The sequence below is a fragment of the Amphiura filiformis genome, chromosome 19 (genome assembly GCF_039555335.1).
Source record: "Amphiura filiformis chromosome 19, Afil_fr2py, whole genome shotgun sequence".
Classification (NCBI taxonomy): domain Eukaryota; kingdom Metazoa; phylum Echinodermata; class Ophiuroidea; order Amphilepidida; family Amphiuridae; genus Amphiura; species Amphiura filiformis.
In genome coordinates, this window is record NC_092646.1 from 28,464,332 (window position 1) to 28,486,909 (window position 22,578).

General features: G+C 36.1%; 1 protein-coding gene across 1 annotated transcript in view; it reads left to right on the forward strand.

Moving 5' to 3' along the window:
* LOC140140482 (cAMP and cAMP-inhibited cGMP 3',5'-cyclic phosphodiesterase 10A-like) overlaps positions 1–22,578 on the forward strand; it is a 118,274-nt gene that overhangs the window by 18,710 nt on the left and 76,986 nt on the right. The window contains 5 exon segments of the mRNA XM_072162241.1: positions 595–688; positions 2,901–2,959; positions 7,682–7,732; positions 10,189–10,247; positions 16,864–16,915. Of these exon segments, the coding sequence (XP_072018342.1) occupies positions 595–688; positions 2,901–2,959; positions 7,682–7,732; positions 10,189–10,247; positions 16,864–16,915 (315 nt within the window).

A 22,578-nucleotide genomic window follows, 5' to 3' on the forward strand; every position in this document is an offset into this window, starting at 1 on the left:
GAAGTCAAGAGCTACTGCTGATGAAAGCTTGACCCTTAATCTTGATCCGAGGGCGAACCCACTAAGAAACTTGTTCCTATGAATTCCAGTCGTAAAAGTTATCCCACAGTTTGTAAGTAAAGCACTTACTATGATTAAAATCAGGGATGTGAGGGGCTTTAGGTAAAATGCAAGTTAAATTGATCAAGACCTGAGTATCATATTAGAAACTGAATCACAGGAAATTGCCTGACACATACATCATAAGTGATATGGTATCATTGGGAACCACATCAACGAAACTTACAGGAAGATTATATACCCAAAATAGTTGGCCCCTTTGTAACCCATGGTAAATCCACCTGGGGGATACTCAATACAAATGGCCATACAGGGATGTGCCAAAAACATGGGTAGCATTTTCAGCCTTTTGGTTTATCAATGATCTCTTTTTCTAGGCCAATTTTGGTATATGGATGGATCCTTTTTTTAACATTTTCTCAATTTTATTTGGAAAATAGCCCAATTTTAGAAATTTCCCCAAAATTTGGGGGAAATTTGTAATTCTTAGCCTTTATGCCAAGTCATATTATTTTGTGTGCTATTGTTTGACAGGATGAACGGTTTCCACATGGTATTGGTATGGAAAGCAGTACATCTAAGTCAGCCATGTGTCTGCCTGTTATTCTACCCAATGGAGAACTATCTGGTATGTACATGTATATGACATGTTTATAATAGTCTGTCCCGGGAGTCTGTCTTGTCTCAAGTTTGGAGTAACACCATTCAGGCATGAGAATTTTCAGTTTTAAAACTGAATTCAGTTCTTCTTTTCAGTCAAATTTTCTGCAACTTATTTACTTCCAGCCTGTTTTTGGTGCTTTTTGCCCAATTTCATGTGAATTTTCAGGTTTTTTTTAGGAAAATGCAAGCTCATACCTGCACCATGTTTGATTTCGCAGTAGCTGATTCAAGTTGGTTTGTTTACGCGGTTGCATTGCAGACAAGTCGTCCTTCTACACATGTGTATACGTTTTGGCGATTATAGGTTAGCGCACTTGATTCAAATCTGTCACTGTGAAATCCAAAATTTGCAGTACTCTCAACTTGCTAGACTAAAGTACTCTTGACCAAATGCAGTCGTGGCAACACCTAGCAAATATCAGGGTGCAGCTTCAAACTGCAAACTTTTACTTCCAGTGCTGGCACACACATGTTGGTTTCAAGATTCTGCATAGATGCATGCATGGTTTGTGTTTTGTTTTTAAGGGGCTGGGGTAAATTACAAAAATGCTGGTTTTTCATGCAAATAGTTGTAGTTTTTAAATCCCCAAGAATTTGTGATTTTGCAAAAAAGAATAGCATTTTAATTTCCTTCCATGAGCATGTGTATCTAATTGTATATGGAGAAGGACAGCCCCATAGGCAAGATTTTTTGGGTGGTGCATATTTTGAAAAAGTGGACCTTTTTTTCCAGAGGGGGGGTTGTGAAAAGTGAACCTTCTTGCCAAATTTCCAACCTTTTTTGACCAAAAATGGATAAAAAAAACCCTACTTTTTTTGCCTGATACGCTTGCAAATTGGGATTTTTTGGTACTTTTGTAAATTTGGAGGGGGTTGCAGCAGCACGGGGGCCTGGAAAAAGATCCTAAAAAGCGGTGCACAGCGTGACTTGATGGATATAGTGGGATTTGAAACCAAATGAACCTATTTGCTGCACTTCATATCAGTTGTACACTTGTGCACAGTCAAATATCGCTCATTCTACAAAATCCGGTGCCAATAGCCTTTTTTCCATTCTTTGGTCAACAAATACTTTGTCGAGCATTTAGGGCATCAAATATGTTGTTTTTCTGGTGGAACTCAACGAGATCTACACGGACATATATAGTTTTCCATACTTTAAATGCTTTCTTCAGTCTGATTAACCCCCCTTGCAAAGGCTCAAAATCGCTAAAAATGCGTTTCCACTGCTCAAGTGTCACATCTAACCCTGAATATTTTCTTTGAATAAATGCGATTTCTTTTACATATTTGTTGTTTTTAATTAGATAACGCACCATCATATTGTTTATCAACATAATTTTTTAGTGATTAAAACATCTTTGTGTAATTCTAAAATAAATTGCACTTTCCACCAAAACGCTGTGAGCTACATTATCCCTTTTTAACACACGTTATTGGAAAGAAGTAAAACAGGTATCAATGTAATTTGCGGTTTTTGAAAGGAAACACTCATAGGTTTTTAAAAATCACAGTAAAAATCGTGATGCTGTAGCAATTTTGGCATAGAAATGTTGTAAACATTGAAATTTCGACCGACCATGTTAAGATTGGTGAGCTACGTTACCAGGATTCTATAGTATGCACTTGTATTACATGTACTTCCTAATAATATGTGAAAGCTACCAGTGGTCGAACCCCATTTATTAGAATTAACCTACATAACGTTCTAACGTTCGCAAATCAAATTAAAAACATTAAAAACCAGTGAACTACGTTACTGTGAGCTACGTTACAAACTCATTTACACATCTTCACAACTTCTATGAAATGGTGAAATCTGTTTTACATTTCACTCAAGTGATCTTTAGTTTGCTTTTTATGACCTTGGATTGAGTAAAACCAGCCCATTTTGTAGTCGGTAACGTAGCTCACATTACATTGAGTTTTAGTGTTAAAAACATCATGACTTCCTGAAAGAAAAATATGCAAGTGGTGTTGGCAATTTTTTACATCTGAAAGTAGTGATACATTTACTCTTAAAAAGCACAAAAAGCAGGTCTTTTTGAACAACTTTATTTTTTTCAATTTTTATAGTGGATTGGCACCGGATTTTGTAGAATGAGCCATATAACCCTTTTTGTTCTCATGTGTCTCAACTGCTAAACTAATCAAGTTTTATATACTTTTTATTTCAGCCGTTGTAGAGCTGCTGCGAAATTTTGACAATCCACCGTTTCCAGAAGCAAAACTGGAGGTAAGACCAAAATATGAGTCACAAAGATTGAAAGACACAAAGTCTGTATACTTAGGGGTGGTGCAATAATTATGTGTACCCCAGGGTGGTGAATTATAGGGGAAAAGATTTCAAAAGGGGGGCCCAGAGAAAGCAATTTTTGGCAGGTCACAAAGATTGAAAGTCACAAAGTGTGTATATGTAGGGGTGGTGCAATAATTATGTGTACCCCAGGGTGGTGAATTATAGGGGGAGCAAAGATTTTTTGGCAGGCCTAAAGGGAGCGGCAAGCATTTTTTGGCAGGAAGAAAGTGGGGTCAAGCAATTTTTGGCAGGACGAAAGGGGGGGGGGCAAGCAATTTTTGGCACAGGTATTTTGGGCACTGTTTCTATTACACCCTACAAAGGTATAGGAAAGCATTGGGAACACGTTCAATATGCAAAATTTTATGCTCGCTATGCTCGCATTATATGATAAGACAATTTAAGGTTTTAAATTTAGACCATTTTGAGAATTCACCCCCCGGAGGTACACATAATTAGTGCACAGCCCCTTACCCCTTTATGTATAAATGGTTGGGTTCTGTTTTTTTTGGGGGGGTAATTAGTGATTTTTACTGTTCTGAACATTTTTGTGGGTCAATTTTTGCAGTTGAAAGAGCTACATATTGAACAGAATTAAAAATATTTTCACTGGATGCATCGTTACCGGAACCACCGCTAGGTGGCAGCACATGACGATAGCTTTCATGGAACACCTTAATTTCTTTCATATGCGAAGACCAGGTAATGCTCTGAGATAGCCCAGATATCTATGATGTAGCCACAATTTTGACATTGTAGCGCATGGAATGCCTTAGGATTGTTTCAAAAGGGTTGGAAACGCTGATAAATATACGAAACAGCATAGATCTGGGCCAAAAAAGTGCATTTAATCAACAGCTCTACTAGACCCATGACGTCTGCGCGACGTCACGGGTCTAGCCGGTTCTAACCGGGTATAGCCCCCTTCATCTGGCCAGACGCCACCAACGGCATCTATCTCTAGTTCCAAAAAACTCTGGGTTTTTAATGCAGGGTTGCCTGTTTAACTGTAAGTGTGAAATTAAACTCCTGCAAATATTTCCCTTATAGAGTTTTAGCATTTGGTCACTTGACCTGCATCAGGAAACAAGAGTACAAGAGAAACAAAACCATGAAAAATAACTATACATTGTATTTGTAACATGAGAATGTTGAAGGCATGTGAAAATTCTCAGAAAATATTATACTGAAACTGAATAATAATATATGAAACAAAGTACCGTATTCATTCTAATAAGCGCCCAGGGTGCTTACCAATGTCATTTTGGGTGGGCGCTTATTTTTTACCTGGTTTACCTAATTTTTTTGTTAGGGGCGTTTATTAGAGACAAATTTATGTATGTTATAAATGGGTCCTGAGACGTTCTAGCAGCTTTTCTGATACGTAGAAAATGTATTGGAAGTTTACACAGGACTTCTAGTCCTCCAGCTATTTCACTGTATGTGTATTGACGTCTATCCTTCACTTCAACATTGATGATACCCTTTAGCAAATTGAAAATACCCTGGGTGGGCGCTTATTGGGGCATGGGCGCTTATTGGAATGAATACGGTATGTTATATTATTATTTATATCAGGCTTTTGAGCAATACAATAAAACTGTATATTGTACAATATTTGCAAAATACCGGATGCAATACAATATTTTTTAAATATTGTACGCGTCGCGCGTTACCATGATGACAGCACCAACACGCGTCATGATACAACAGCACGAAAATACAGTCAGGTAAGCTTACATTACAATACACATTGGTTAGGCCCGGTGGCTAGGTAAGCTTAAATTTTCATTTTACCGCATAGCAAAAGCCTGATATAAATAATAATAATAATATTGAATGCCTTATTTTCGTGTGATACAAGAATATATTGCACTCGATAGAAAAATATTCTTGTATCACACGCAAAGCCATTCAATATTATATAAATATCAAGGCATCACAAAAATGATACTGTAACTGTTAAATAGTGATAGAAATTAATACAAGAAAAATAATCTGCAATTATTCTAATATATTACTACTGAGGATTGAAGTTAAAGATGATAGGAAATCTGTCAGTCTTTGATCCTGTACACATGGAATTTTCTTCGTACAACAAATATTGAACGAATATTAAGGCCAAAAAAAAAAAGGTTTGTCTTTGGACCTTTTGGCTAAAAAGGTATGTGCTATGCTTTTTTTTTTTTTAATGTCCTATGCGATATTTTTTTTTTCAATCCTGTTTAAGAGGCTTTTTATTTAGCAAGAATACCACACCAAGTTACATGCCTTACGAAAACGTACTTCTAACTATTCTAACCGTCACCTCCTAAACCCCTAACCTATAATGCTAACTAAACCCTAACCCTGACCTTAAACTGAAAATATGCTAAATAATTCAAACACTTAATAGTTTAAATCCTTAAAAGCTTACAAAGTTCTGAAAAATCACGATCATACAATGCTGTGGTTAATGTAAATGGTGCTAAATTCAGCACCTCAAATGTTGATGTGAGCTTTTTTATCCTACATTTAAACATTACCGTAAGTAAGGAGTATAAAAAGTTAACTTTTATGTGTTGAGGAAACTCCAATATATACTCGACATGATGACATGAAAATATAATTCAAATGATGATCTTTTCAAATGATGATCAATCTTCGTTCAGCACAATGTGTATGCACGCTAAAGTACTCAATCAAGATTTATTTATCTTCATGGAATGAAGAAATGTTCTAATGTGAACAGGGTTGTTAAAGTAATTCTGGGCTTTTGTTTGCCTTAGTAGGTGTTGACGGTCTATGTCTCCCTCTTGGCCGCCTTTGTATTGCTCTATTTGATGCTTTTTTTTAGATGATTGAGTAAATTCACAAAGCAATTTGTTGTAGCGTATGCCTTGATGGTATGGGGTGGATGACTAGAGGGTGGTAAAAGATAATTATTGTTTTTATCTGTAGACCTACATATAGCCCGGGGGTATTCAGTACAAATGACCATACTGTGACATGCCACAAACATGGGTAGCATCTTTGGCCTTTTGGCAGTGGCGGCTTGTGGTCCTTTTTTAGTAGGTGCTAATCGGCGCGAAGCGCGGCCCGTAGCACTTGTGCGACGTAGGGGGGTGTCTGAGGGGGGATGTGCCCCCCCTCAGAATTTGAAAAAAATTGAAAAACAAAGTCTAAATGGCGCGATTTGGTGCATATACTTTTAAGGCAAATTTTCAATAAACAATCTGCATTCGGAATATGACAAATTACACCATGACCATGTTGAAAGTTTTTATTACTGAATGAGTATGATATCATAAGAATATCCTACCTGTCAAATATTGAAAACTATAGTTTTGTACATCATCGTGAATTAAAACAATTTTAATGTACAGCATTTAATTTATGCGTGAAATGTTTAAATCTGGTGATCATGTAGGCCTAGATATTTTTTATTCACTTGCTTGTTTGATTTGTTGTTTGATATCTATGTTTTTATATTCTATTAAATATTGTTTTAATATAATATAAATTTATAGGCTTACTAATAATGTTCATGACTTTACTAGACCGGTTTTATTATATCTCTGTCGAGCAATTTTAGATCTACATGTCCTACATGTATAATATAATGCCAATCTACTCAATCTAGTATTAAAATCTTACATCTTGAATTCTCCATCTTACCGAATTAAAATCCTGTAATAATCCTGAGTACATTCATTATAGTAGCCTATGCATGACAGTACCTCTCTGGTATGGAACTACGTCATGCATCTATTTTTATCTCGATCAGGCTCGTGTGATACTAGACTTTATACACACACTTAAACACGTGTGTGTACTCACTGGAAATCCTCGATACTAAGCTAATTCCTGTGAACTGTGTGATAGCCTAATCTATCGGTTCTATACACGCACAGAACCGAATATACTTAATTCGCCGTGTGCTTCTCTACGGAGACCTAGCACCGAGCAAGATTTCAATAGAAAACATAACATCTACCGGGTCTAATCAGCAGTAGCACCGAATTGAGTTGTAATGTTGCCGGATCGTTTTCTAAGATTATATATCCCAAACAAACATGGCTAAAATCACTAGGTGTCGCGATAATATCGGAAATATCCATCTTCATAATCAGTTGCACATGCTGTTGGGTTAATTTATTTTTTCTGTGAGAAATTAAGCGGTGCTGAGAACCGGTAGAACCATTGGACCAGCCGCCCCTGCCTTTTGGAATATCAATGACCCCCTTTTTCTGGGCCACTTTTGGCATATGGATGGGTCTTTTTCAAATTTCCCCAAAATTTGGAGGGAAAAGTTGAAAAAGTTAAGACAATTTGTGTTAAATTTGGTCAAAAAGTTTGAATTTTTGTATTTAAATGGGTCCAAATTTCTTAAAAAATTGGTATATTGATGAGTCCACTGTTAAATTCTCAGCATCACACCCCTACCCAAACCAAAGTATACTGACAAATGGAACAGATTTGTTTGGTTTCCTTTGAAATAGTTAACTTCCTTAACCTTTTGGATATTAAGTTTTGATCTTATCAGATTGGACCTTTCAAAGGTGACAGGGAGTTTGGTGTAAGTATTCATGTTCACATTTTGCATTACACGTGGTGTAAACATACGCTATAAAAAATCCACATAGGTAATGATCTTATGATGTATCTTATTATTTTCAGCTGGCAACAACATATTTGCAGTGGGCAGCTATTGCAATTCATAAAGTACAGGTATGTATATTGGCCTTGACGATAATATGCCTGCCCTATACACCTATCCGACTTCGCCATTACTGCGGTGTCCCCGATGTAAAACTGCGGTGTCCCGAGGTCGGGGGTTCCATCCATTATTTATTGTGTGCTATACAGAATTGTACCCGGGAATTGTACACAACAGTGATATTCAATACACAATCATGAGTATTGAATTACGAATTAAATCTCCCGCTCTGGTACATCTGTGTTGCCGTCAATAGAGGGCCAAATACAGTAAACGCTTCTCGGATTGGTGTATAAAGGCAACAAAAAACCTGTTTTACGGGTGGATGGACTTTTCAAGTAGGGTCGGTTAGTCACAATTTTTTCCCCAGAGGCTAAAATGACCCTAAAATATCACCGAAAGCTTGAAAATTTAGCACAAATTTGATGATTTTTTTGCAAACATATTTTGAAAATATTCTGAATATAAAAATATTTTGAATTAAAATCAATAAATTTTGGCTCCAAAATGGCTGTTTTTATATGAATTTAGCAAAAACTTAAAAAAAATAAACCCAAAATGCAAAATCTGGGTCAGCCGAGCCTGTAAAACATGGTGTTTTTTTTTCCATCACCTAATTCCCCTACTTCAGCAAGCTTAGGCTATTTTCTAATACAGCAGTTTATTTAATGGATGCTGCTTGCTGATATTACAGCTTCTTTGGAAAAGTGGCATGCGTGTCTAGAACTAACCCCATTCACAAACCACAAATCCTCGAATAGCAAGCGAACTAGAATTTTCAGTAATTTCGATGATATTTTTCTTAAATATTCCCATCTGTTATTGTGGTTCATCAACTGGTCTCGGTATGGCGCTGCTCAATGGGCACTCACACCAAACATTGGGAACTGAGAACTGATTTTCCGGCAAAATAGGGGCGTCTAAACTGAAATTGAAACATTTTTTTGGGTGGGGGCATAGTGAACTAGAATTAGGGCTGAATTATAGTATTTGGAACTAAGAAATTCCAAAATTTGTCAAAATTTGAGCTAAAGAGGTAAAGCATTTTCCACCCTGCTATTTGGGCGGAGCTGCAAATTGCTAGTGTTCGCTCAAAGCGCTGGTACGGGGTATACACATGCATGTGCTTAAAGACACTGCATAGTTACACAGGTGAAACAGCTACCTCAACGCTTTGACGTCACTACCACATCAGGGTGGAAAATGCTTTACAAGGTGAGGCTAAATAACTGGAGCTTGATCCCAAATGTGCGTCTTTGGGAACTGCTGGAGAGGCTGAAAAAGGCACCCTTGACCGCCGACAATATACCCTGTACCACCTTTACATATGAGTGTCCCTTTCGGGGGATGGGGGGGGGGGTAACTTACCTTTTTACTTTTCATCATCACCACATTTTCAGTCATTTACTCTAGGTTTACAAGAGTGACAAAATTGAAGGCCTTTGGCTGGCTTCCTTTAAGATGTGTCTAGGAAAAATAATGAGACAAAAATATATTATATCATTTTTCATCTTGGCAGGCAGTGATGTCAATGGTCGGCAACTTTTTGAACGTGCATCTATGTGGCATCTTTTGTGTGCATATATATATACACTCACGATTTGTAGGTGCACCTAATGATATGCATAGTACCATCACTGTCTCGCCAAGGTGAACAATGGTATATAACTACTGGCCTACTCCCCATTCCAGAAAAATACAGCACTAATTTTTTTGGATTAATAAAATATTATCCTGTTTTGCCAAATGAAACAAAGGTAAATCTTAATCCTCTAGTTAGTTCTAGCTGGAAATGAATGTCAAATTGTACTGTTTGGTCAATTTTTGGAAATAAGAGCCAAAAACATGCGTTTTTAGGCCGGTTTTTGTATGCTGTGACAATCAAATCGAAAGACTTGTACAAAGACTAATTTCAAGTTCTGCATTTTAAATTTTGGAAACACATTTTCTTATGTATTTCATAACCAATTATCGAAAATATTAAATAAGCTGCATATCCTATCAGCGACTGCTATACCTAGTTTAGGATTTTCCAAAGAAGTACCTGCACATGTGCAACCATGACTATTTCAAAATAGCTCGCTAAAGTCATGTAAGTAACTCTGACGTTGTGCATTGAATTGGTTTGAATGAGGAATACTACAGGAATTCCTTTTGTTAGAAGTCATTCATGAGTAACGTGGATAACCTCCATCATAAGAAAACTTTGCATGATTTTGGCCCATTTTCCCTCATTTTGCAAAATATTTAAATTTGACTTTTATTGCCAGTTTTAAAGTAACATGACTAAAGGATTAGGATTTAGCTATGTTTCATTTGGCAAAACAAGATAATATTTGCGTAATTCCAAAACAATTTCTGGAATCGGGGGGGGTAAACCCTGGCGTGTAGTCTAGGCCGGGAGTCTAGGTTATGTTGTCTTATGATGTGTGACTGCCCTTCACTTTTCATCATCACCATAATGTAGGTTTGCAAGGGTCTGACCAAACAGAGAGCTTTTAACGACTTCCTCTTAGATGTGTCCAGGTAATACGACGAGACGCAAAACAATTTTTCTTGAGTTGGGCAGTTTTGTTTTGTTCCCATTAAATATGTTTTTTATAATGTTTAATTATATTGATAGAAATGTTTATTTTTTATACCATGTCAAGACAGTGCCAAGACAAAAGTGGCCTACTACTGTAAAAGTGGTAATTTCTGCATGTGTAATTATTTCGATTGCCGATTTTGAACTTCATTGCTTGTTTTTGATTTCGCGATTTTGAGTTTTCTTACATTATATTAAAAGAACATATATTCGCGGTAGCTGTATTGCACGCGAAAAGCGTGAAAATTAATGTACTGCAAAAATTTCCACTTTTACAGTACCACGAAATGAGTGTAAAGAAGTTGGAAGTTGGTAGTTTCGAGATGTCCTGCATTGGTGTTCTTTGTTTCACACGCAACTGTTCAAGCCAAAATTATGTCTTTTGTGAATCGGGACACAAATTATGGGCCATTCGTAAAGGACATACTACTTGCTTGTACAGTTGCACGATGAACAAAGAACATCAACTAAGCAGCTAGGATGTCTCGAAACTACCAACTTGTGACTGTACGTTCATTTTGTGGTTTACAGTAGCCAAGGTAGCAGGTCACAATATGAATTTATTCGCTACTTACATGGTTCCGCCATTATGCACTGTGTGCTGGGAGAGCCTCAAACTGGCAGCATACATGAATGGGATTTGAACCAGTCATATAACATTCTTTGTAAGGTTACATAATTCTTCCTTTCATGCATGATGCCAGCTCAAGGCTCTTCTTGCACATAGTGCAAAATGGCGGAACCATGCAAGTAGCCTATTCTAACATACTCTGCTGCTCTGTGAATTGTTGCGTTTTAGTGTTGTTATATTTGCTTTAAGTTGAATTTCCCCTGTTTAAATACTGCTTATTATTTTTCATTGTTATGGAATTATTCTCAGTCACCTGGTCAACCTCTGCATATTTTGATGCATGGCAGGGGCTGAGTTTTGAAAATAAGAGGCATCCCAGCAAACACAAAAACATTTTTAAAACATTTTAAATAAGTTATATTTTGGGTTTTGGTTTAGGTAAAAACGTTTTAATAACATTAAAATGTCGGGTTATATAAAGGTCATGAAATCGTTTTAAAACATTTTGTATGAAATCACACTACAACAATATTTTTAAAATGTTTTCAAAATGTCATTGTAAACTTTTTTTGCAAACATTTTTGGCCAAATATTTTATCAACACTTAAATAACATGTTAAAATATTTGCACCCAGCAAACACAGAAATGTTCTTAACATGTTTTTTACAAAATGTTTTAATAACATTCAAATGTCGGGTTATATAAAGGTCGTGAAAACATTTAAAAAACGTTATTGTAAATATTTTGGGCAAACATTTTCAGCAAAATATTTTTTCAACCCCAAAATAACATTCTTTTTAGAATGATTTGTACTAAGTTTTCAAAAATGTTTTTAGAATGTTATTAAAACGTTTTTATACCCTTTATATAACCCGACATTCAAATGTTTTCTGTAAAACATTTGTGTTTGCTGTGCATTAAATTACCAGCAAAGTGTTATTTAATGTTATGAAAACGTTTTATACCATTAATGTACCCTTTATATAACCCGACATTTAAACATTTTCTGATAAGCTTTTATAACCTTTTGCGAATGACGTCGAAAACGTTTTGTGTTTGCTGGGATGCTACGAATCGCACTCCTGGAAATTTTAAAACGGGCTGTCAGGTGTGAATTGCACTTGGTAAGAGGTTTAGGAATTGAGGTATGCTGTACATCGCATTCGGACATGCAATTTAACTCTCTTCACGCGGGTGTCGACTGCAGACAACATGTTATAATTTTTTTTTTAATTAAAAATTTCAGAAATGTAAATTTTATATTTGGAATCAGCATGAAAAATGCATTAAAATGAGTACAAACAAGCCTAGTATTGGTTCAGTAGTTCTTAAGATAGCTCTTGATATTTTGAAAAAATATTTCAAAACATGGCTAGCACGCAGAGCATTAAGGTGTGCGATGATGTGTGATCGCTCTCACAGATTGTTAGAATAATTTCACCACACAAAAAAATTGGGGTGAATTATTTGCAAAGCTCCATTCTGATTGATGATTAAAATGAAGATATCATGTAATTGACCAATCAGAGCGAATGTTAGATCAGCAGGGAGGTTAATGTTAAACTGGTCCACATTTTGTGACACTTTTAAAGACATCATGGATTGATGATGTAGTCAGCATTGCATCTGCCTTGCTGACGTCGGTGACTTGCAGGCCCACAGGCAAGCTATGGGCAGACCCACAACAATTTTCACTCACTTTTGCCCCCACCCCATGCCTTATCCCAATGTAAAAATGAACCTGATTGGTTAAAAAATGGCATCGTTATAAGTAAAAACCTGAAGCATCCAATGGACTTGCATGTGATCCAAGCCTTTGGATGTGGTAATTGTATACACGCTCACAGATTGTTTTTGCCTAGACACCGACAGGCACGCTGTCCCCATATCGCCATGCTTACGTGCTGGTATCGAAGTGCTTTATATTTTGTGACAATAAACAACATTATTGACTTGAGTGTTATTTGTTATAATTTATATAATATTTGAATATCTACCATTCTTAGATACAAGTTCATTAGTTTCATTTAACAAAATATGTTCTTTCAAGGGAAAATCATTGCTGAAAGTGTATGGACCGACAATAGAAATTATGCTCACACTGTGTATGTTACTGGCTACACCTTGTATCCTATCTTGATGTCTTGGTGCTTTGCTTTAAATAAATACTATTTTTTTCAGAAACAGAGAATAATGACTGAATTAGTGTGTATCAGTTACCCATTCATGAGTGTATTAAATTTACCCATAATGAAAATGGTTCTGCCCTGCTGAATGTGGGCAGAGAGAGTGTCATGGTGCTATGTATCAGGGCCGCTACAGACTCTGAATAAAAGTTGAAGTTGTAACAAATGTTTGATGATGTAAAATCAATAATATGCTACATTGAATATCTGGTAGAAATATAGTATCGATTTTACGTCATCAAACATTCGTTACAATTTAAACATTACTGGAAATAGAATGGAAATAGATTAAATCAGGGGTAGCATTAAGGCCCGAAAGTCCGGGGTTGTTTTACCGTGTTTTTCACTCCCGAGCTTGCAGAAAATCCAAATACATGGGGTGATAATTTAATCTCGGGGTGAAAAATATTTTGCAGTGTAGTCAGGGGTAGGAGTAAGGTCCAAAAGTAGAGGGTCAGAGTTCACCCCCGAGCTTGCACATATTCCCAATATAGAGGGTGAAAAATTAATTTTTTTTAAATTTAGGGGGTCATTCACCCCCGATCGGGGGTTAACGCTACCCCTGAATTAAATAACGTAGATAGATATGTTACATTTAGAGAATAAAGGTATTGTTTTTAGCCGCTGTCGTGCATCTGTCATCTCATATAACATATATATTATATATACCTTTATTCTCATTCTTAAACATTTCAATGAAAATAAATATATTAATCATAAGTATACCAAATTTTAATCAAATTAAATCCTACATTATACAAGGAATTACCTAGGGCTTAGAATCGATCAGTCCTGTTGTTGTTATGCACATTCCGATTGGTTCAAACCAAGGCAGTTAAGCGAATGCCCTGGTGCCGTGTGTGATTACCGCTCATGCACTGATCAACCACATGATAAAAAGATTCGGGAAGCACCGTAAGAAAACTTGGCAAGTGGTGGCAAGAAAGTTTCGCACCACGGACGTCGAAGTTCACTTTTCAAAGGCGAACTGTTGTTCGAAAATCAAAACGACTGGTAAACATATCTACTAAATGACCTCAAAAGGTCAAATCGTCTGTGAAAAATAAAATGACGAAATTGCAACAGTGACTGTCACCCTTACGAGTGAAAATGCAACTTATTTAGCCAGTGTCAACATGGTGTCCTCGGTTTGAATATTTTCCTAACATATTGGACTAACTCCACAGTTATATGGTTTTTCACAATATAACAGTAATAGAAAGAAAACTGAAATTGTTCGTCATTTTTCGGCACAAAAATTTTTGGGCAAAAAATGATGTCACGGACGTAAACAACAATCTCCTAATTAGCATATGGTCGCCATTCCTCCAGCTAGCTCGTCCTGTGATTGGTCCTTTAGTTATCTAGTTATTATTCTATATCGCTGGTTCAAACAGCGCGTACGAGTATCGCGTCGACACGCACGCGCTAAGGTGTGTGATATCGTGTCATATCACACGGGTAAGAACCAATAAAATTGCAAGAACATTCTCCAGTGTTTAAGAATGAACATTCTATGTGGAATAAAAAGTCTGTATAGGACCTTACTGTGTATTAACCTCTTAACACTTCATGCACACACAAGTGTGCTCACTGGGTTAAATCAATAATCTTTTACATTAATGAGACTTTGACTGTGGGAAAACTTTTCACATAATATTTATGTGCATGTGAACTTGGGGGATAGCACTTTTGACTAGTGCATACTATAGTTTTTAAAGTAATCCTTGGCCATGGTGTCACATATTGTTGTTAACATGTACTACTTCCTATTCCAGAAAAATATAACTGTACTAATTTTTTTGGATTAACAAAATATTATCCTGTTTTGCCAAATGAAACATAGCTAAATCCTAATCCTAATCCTTAAGTTAATACCTGGCAATGAAAGTCAAATTATATTATTTGGTCACTTTTGGAATATAAAAATAAGAGCCAAAAACATGTTTTTAGAGCGTTTTTTGTATGCTGTGACAACAAACCTGAAGATTTGTACGAAGACTAATTTCAAGTTCTGCGTTCTAAATTTTAGAAAACACATTTTCTAATCCTTTTTATAACCAATTATAAATATAAAATATAAAATTATGAGCTAACTCTTAGCCTATACCAGTATGCTTCGACTATAAATACGTTTTTATAAATAAATATGCATGTGATCACCTCTGCGCTGCCATAACAGCTTGTAGACAGTAAGCCTCGAAGTGACCTTCTACAGAGCGGATGGTCTTTCTATACATTTGAATGCAAAGGCAGAACAGCATGAGACTACTGTGCAGCAAAATTGTCTATTTTGTTCAACTTAGTGATTATGTTGTAAATGTTTCCGTCAAATTTTTTTTTCCGTTGTCAAATACTTTCAACAATTTGTTTTTGATAACATAATATGAATTAGGAATCCCTCCATGTGTAATATATTCAATTAAAGCAATATTATAACATTTTCAAACAAAATAGATTAGCATTTCTTTGCCATAAAATGTTAGCTTTTACTGTCAGATATATCCCCTTTTATTTTTGAGCCGAACAACTACGGCAAAGCAAAGAAAATTGGAATTTACTACCAGCGCACATGTTGCCAATACGTACCACTCCTTCGGTCATGTTGTGGTACGACCCTTCGCTATGTATATCACCGTCCCGCACGACGCGTGACGTACTGTGTGTTATGAACATCGCGTATGCGTTCGACTAATAATTCCATCGTAATAATAAAGCGCTGAATCAGCCTTTAATTCAAAATCACGGATTTTGACAAAACTACAGCACTTAGAGTCTTGATTTTTGCAGGATATATTGGTTTAATAAAGTACAATTTAATCGTGTAAAAAAAGGAATTTTAAAAATTCAGTGAGGGCGTCTTCCTCAGCAAATGTTATAATATGGCTTTAATACTTTAATTTGATGATATTTATCTACAGAGTCCTATCCTTTTCTGTAAAGTGGTCAATGCATTAGGATTTGGTCAGGCTTGCTGGTCTTGGTATGTAGTGCCCATGGGTCACATGCATATTTATAAAAACATATTTATAAATATAGTCAAAGCATACTGCAAGATTTTGAATACTTGGACTTGTGCCAAGTCTTAGAATTTTGTGATTACTGTTTCCCTCAAATTACTTAGAACTAACTATAAAAGGATTAGGATTTAGCTATGTTTCACTGGCAAAACAGGATAATATTATTTGAATTCCAAAAAAATTAGTGCAGTATTGTTCTGGAAGTGTGTACGACATATAGGTGCATGCATACAGTTGGTCTTTTGGACCGGTGTGTTTATTGCGAAGCTACAAGCATGCCAAGAGTTCCACCTTGGCCATGAGTTGCTCGCAAATACTAGAATACAAAGTATAACCCTAACTGAACACAAGGGTTTTTGCTATCGGAAGGGAAAGAAGAAACAAAAAAGGAGAGAAGATGAACAAAAAAGTCACCCGGGATTGAGGAGGCTTGGACTCATCGCATGTTACGCAGATGATCACAGGCGAGTAGTAGCCACACGGGTGACACTAGCCCGCCAGCGATTCCCTGGGTATATACGACTTGGGCTGATTGCGTCATTGCATCATGTGCAATGCATGCACCAGCAGTGGTTTTAATAGTGAGATTTAGTAAAAGACCTGGTTCAGTTATAGGGTTATTAATCAATTGAATTTGTTACTAATGCTTGGCATTATTAAATTCAGCTTCCATTCGCTACTTCTGCTTAATTGTTGGAATCTTTGTCTTTTGTTCTTTCATTTTTCCCAGTCTATGAATTTATATTGATTTAATATTTTGTATTTATTTTCTTTCAGAGTTATTTTTGATGACATTGTGGCCATGGACTCACTAACTGAACACATTATGGTAAGAAAATTAAAAGTTTATTATAAAATTCATTAATTTCTGTGCAATGCCTTTCTCTCACCATTATGTACACAGCACAAAGTGTCCCTTTTTTTCGTGCCTGAATAGTAACCACTTCTCTATCTGTCCGTGTGGGGGTGTGTTTGTTTGTCTGGGTGGGTGGGTGGGAGTGTGTCCGTCTGTCCGTCCAGAGCTGTATCTGGGGATCCACCTAAGACCTATGGGGACACTACTTGGTGAGAGGAAGGATATCCAACTGTGCTCTCTGCCCGTGTGTTTTTTAGTGAAAATTATGCTAATTAAAGTAGCATAATTTATGCAAAAATCATTGCAAATTGACAGCTAAGTTTGTGGACAGATTATCTGTGATCCATCAGGTGTATGGTTACGTAAGCTAGTGGTAAGAACGATACACACCTGTTGATCACCTGATTAGTTTTTCAGCGAAAAGTCTGGGCATTTAGTTGTTCATTTGCATAATTTATGCGGAACTGTTCTACAATGGTTGGAAATGCCAGATCTGATTGGTGCATGGCAGCGAAACCTGATCAAAGGAAGGATCTCTACTATTTGCACACCTGCTTAGATATTTATCGCAAAATATGGTAATTAAGTTGGTAATTTGCATAATTTATGCACACATCTCTCTGAGTCGCATATCTGGCATATGGGTAATATCTAGCACACAGGTAATTCTCTGTTAATCAAAACTGCTTGTAGAAAGGTACAGATGTAAGATAGGTTGGGGTAAGGTAAGTTACTGAAGTGGGTGGTGGGAGGGTTGGGTAGGGGTGGGGTCATCTGGGGTCCAATAACTATAGATTGTTGCAGGGTAATAAAATTTGGTGGGAATGACCACTGAAACAATACAAAACATGTCAAGTAATTTTGGGTCACCTGTACCTGTACGCTAGTGTAAGGCCTACTATACTTTTTACTAGGCCTCACAGTACTATACTTATTGGTGGGCGTCATAATTATTTTTACTTGGAAGTGCAGGGCCATGGTTTAATAAAATGTTTTGTTTTGCCGGAACAATCCAGGTCAGTAATTGAGAGAGTATGTCCTAACCATATTGGCATTATCATGATTATTCTGTTATGTTTATACAGGGTAGATATTACTTAATTTGAACTATATTTGGTTTTTCTAGCGGATAAAATCACATGTACACAAGGAACACAAATAAAACCATTGTCCATTTGTTACTTTTTCTTTGTATCCCATAATCATAAAAGACAAAATCTATACAATTATATGAAAGCATGCCTAAACAATTATATATAATTAATTACTAAATATAGTGTTTACATTGTAAAACATATAAATACATTTTGTATCTATTATTATTAACATGAAGTTGTGTATACCCCGATAATAAAGTATTACTCTGTTTTAGGAGATTTTGTGTCATCTTCTCAACGTCCAAAACTGATATATACTTTTTATACCTTAGGCCTGTGATAAGGCCATATTAAAAATATAACAACGGTATCAAAGTTATGGTTTGATGAAAATATGTTTAGGCCTATTTTCAAATTGGTAAAATCATATGTATAAGCCTTCTTTGTTTTTTATAAAATATTGATACTGATGTTAGGTTGTTTGACAATAACACTGAACGATTTATGGTGGTACTACACCCCCTGATAAGTTTTGTGACTAATTTTGCATTTTTCTCAAAAAATAACTGCACACTGGTAACAAAAGTTATGTATAATTTTATTATAGGGTCAAGGAATCCAATTACTTCACTGAAATTTCAGTGGATCAAGACGAGTGGTTCATTTGTTAAGAAATGAGCCTACATTCTAGCGGTACCGCTTTTCTTATCATAAATAATGTACCCCTTGTCTTGAGTCACTGAAATTCCAGTGTAGTAACTAGATTCCTTGCCCCTATAATCATGATAATATACCTAACTTTTGTTACCAGTGTGGGTTTCTTTTTTGAGAAAAATGCAAAACTAGTCACAAATTTATCAAGAGGTGTAGTACCACATTAAAATGAAAAATAATTGCCCATTGAAAAACAATGAAAAATTAAAAATAATTGCCCATTGAAAAATAATTTCCCATGTCCTCTATGGGGTGGGTGGCCCCCAGTCAGAACTCTTGCCCCCAGTAAAAACCCAAAATTACGAAAATTTCCACTTTTTGTGGTGATTTTGGTCAAAATTGGTTGATTGCCGCCTGAAAATCACTTTTCCCCCAGGGCCGTAGCAAGGTTGTAAAATGTGGGGCGGCCATGACAAATGTGGGGCGGCCAAAATACAAATATATCACCAAATTGAAATAAAGATATAATGTAAAACATAACAAATTTCTCAAAAAGTGGGGTGGCCATGGCATCCCCGGCTGCCCCGCTTGCTACGGCCCTGTTTTCCCCCACTATGCCCCCCTCAAAAAAATTCCTGGTGCCGCCACTGACGCATACTGAGATGTTGATGCATCAAACTGCGAAGGGGGAGTGCATTAGATGCATCAACATCTCAGTACAAGTGCATTATTTTGTACAATTTCTTGAGCAACAAGTGATACGCATTTATTAAACTGTTTCATACACAAAAACAGTTAATGCTTCCAAGAGTATTCTCTGTACTTCGCAGAGTGCGCACCCTGCAATTGTACAATATTTATGCACACCTCATATTTGTGACGTGTCATGTCAAAAGGAGACACGTTTGGGCAGGTTATCAATTTTGAGGTTTTTCATATCTTAAATAAATATAGGGATATTTTGCTCCACAATGCCGTTTTCCCCAATGAAATCGGACATTCCTAAGCGAAGATATTGAGTTCGTAAGTTATGGTATTATAAAATTGGAAATTGAGATATCGGACTTTAAAAATATTATTGACAATGTTGAGAGTAGGAATTACCTAGAAAAATGTCTCAAAAAATACAAGATGCTAGTTATATTCTGGTCTGAAACTATCAGACAATATCTTAAACATTAATAACATCACAAATTCGCAACAAAATTTGTGGAAAAATCTCCCCCGGGCAGATTTGGGGCTATTTCTCCATTTAGGATCCTGCCCAAAAGTGTCTCCTTTTGACATGACACGTCACATTTTACCTATGTTTGCGCTGATTGGTTCTCACTTTCTAGAAGTGAAAACAGATACAACAAATAAAAATTTTGCTAATTAGGTAATGCATAATACTAAGTACAATTTGCTTTACAAAATCAAACTACATATGTTCAAGAGATATGGTGATCGATATGTTATAGATAGTAATAGATTATAAGGCCCAGGGTGGCGATTTTTTTAATTATTTTATTTATTTAAATCGATTTTTTTGATTTTTTTAAATTCCAAGAACTGCTATACCCCATGATAAAGTCAAAAGAGACAAGTGGAATGCTAGACACAATCCTATCATGTATTTACAAAAAGTCAAAACGCATTTTCAGATGTGAAAATTTCACAGAAAAAAATTGGTAAAATCATGGGAAAAACCTGTTGAATTCTGCACCTTGAAAATGATTTTTTTTTAGCAATAGATAAAATGACATCATAGAGGTATTTAATTGTACCCCAAAGGTGTAGAAGCATTACAAGTGAAGTAAAACAGTCAATTCAAGGAAGAAATTAACTTAAATTTATCAAAAATGGTAAAAATTGAACAAGTTGATTCAAATCAGTGATTTAAAAAAAAAATCATTTGATTTAAATCGCGATTTACACCGTGATTTAAATCAATTGATTTAAATCGCACCAACCCTGATAAGGCCAAAAAAAATGATGTTTGTTTACCCAGACTCGACCGACCCAAAAAATAAAAAAACATCAAACACTTTGTTTTTTAAACAATGATATATATAAAATAAAAGAAAATGATGTTTTGCCAAAGGGATTAAACTTTATATGGTAAGGTTGAAATGCATTAAAGCACAGATTCCAATATCTGTGATTAAAGTTTGACACATGTGCAAAATGTAAGGCTCAACCGTACCACACTTGCTGCAACACATGTACAGATTTAAAAAAGAAAAGAAAAGGAAATCGACTTACCGACCCCCCGGTGGGGTCACTCCCTGGCAGGGGGGACGCATAGGACCGTTACCACAAGTACAAATTACCCCCTTTTGCAGTCGATTTCAAGGACAAATCATGAAATTTTACCCCCTTTTTTACTCCAAAACAAGGACAAAATGGTACTCTGAAACACCCCTATTTTTTAGATTGCGAGGACACATTTGCAATTTTGACCCTATTTCAACATTTCAAGGAAGGGATTTTTAGGCCTATGAATGTTTTTTTTTTTCCAGTAATTAACAAGGGCATCACAGAATTCAAGTAGTACCCCTTGCATATAAATCAGAACCGAGAACAATATTGATCACGGGATGAGTACAAAGTAGGAAACCAAATTTATTCCTGTGATTTTTTTATCGGGCCACGGGATCAGGAGAAAATCATACTGCAGTTACTGTCCGTTTTCCTATACACAATACACAGTGCTCTCACCATTGACGCGTGACCTTTACAAATAGTGTATGTTAGAAGTATATTACATTTGCCTAGTTAACATCACTGTGTGAAAAATAACCGGCCAATATTTAAAGTATTCTCCAAACTTCTAGCAAATATATTTCTCTAACATGACCTAAAATTACAGCTAGGTTAGATGTTCAGAAATAGTCGCACTTTCCTAGAATATGAGTGAGGGCAAGGCATAGCTAGCTCATAGCTAGCCAACTCCCCGTGTTAATTGAATGGAGATTTGACCGAAAATATTGAGCTATAATGGTAACGGACCGCTCCGTTCTGAAGGATGCCACAAAAAACGGTACAAGCTACATTTAAAGTATTCTATGAAATTCTAGAAAATATAGTTTTGTAACATGTCCTAAATTTTTAGGTGTTTGGAAATAGTCGCACTTTTGTGTTTTAGGAAGGATATGTAAACGACAGATAACACCAAAAATATGAAGAAATTATTGTGTTAAGTCAACAATCATTATGTTGCTCATTTTCAAGAATGCTGGTTAACAAAAAGCAGGCCATTGTCTAATTTCGTGAACAAAGGTCCACATACCATTGTTTCCTTGCGTTTCCTTTATAATCGGTTACCCAACTGAAACACCCCTATTTTTCCAATTTCACGGACAATTTTGTCCGCGGACATGCCCTAAAAATGACCCCTTTTTCCTTGATTTTGGTAACGATCGTGCGGTCAGTATTGCAAGTTGAGTGACCACACCGGGACCGACCCACTCCTTTCTACCCCATGTCTGGGCAAACAAACACATTTTTTTGGCCTAAGCTCAAGTGTTCCAACAATTTTGGCACAAGATTGTAGACTTGTATACAAATGTATAATACAATATTTACAGTATTTCAAAGCCAGGACTGAATAACTGTCAGTTGAGCTCAGTTGTACCAAGCATTGTAGTGTTTTCAGGTACTTCATTGCGCAATCTTGAGTCAGGTTTTTGTTTTTTCCTTGAAAGTAGGTATTTCATGATTGGTGATGGTTGAGGGATATCAGCATAAGAACACCTCATCATATGTCTCAGTACAACTTTGAAATCTGGATGCTTCATTGCATATATTATGAAGTTGATAACACTGTTAATAAACGGAATACCCTTAATATAAAATAAAGCATGTTCAATGTTGGCATTGCTACTGGTGTACCGAATTGAATGT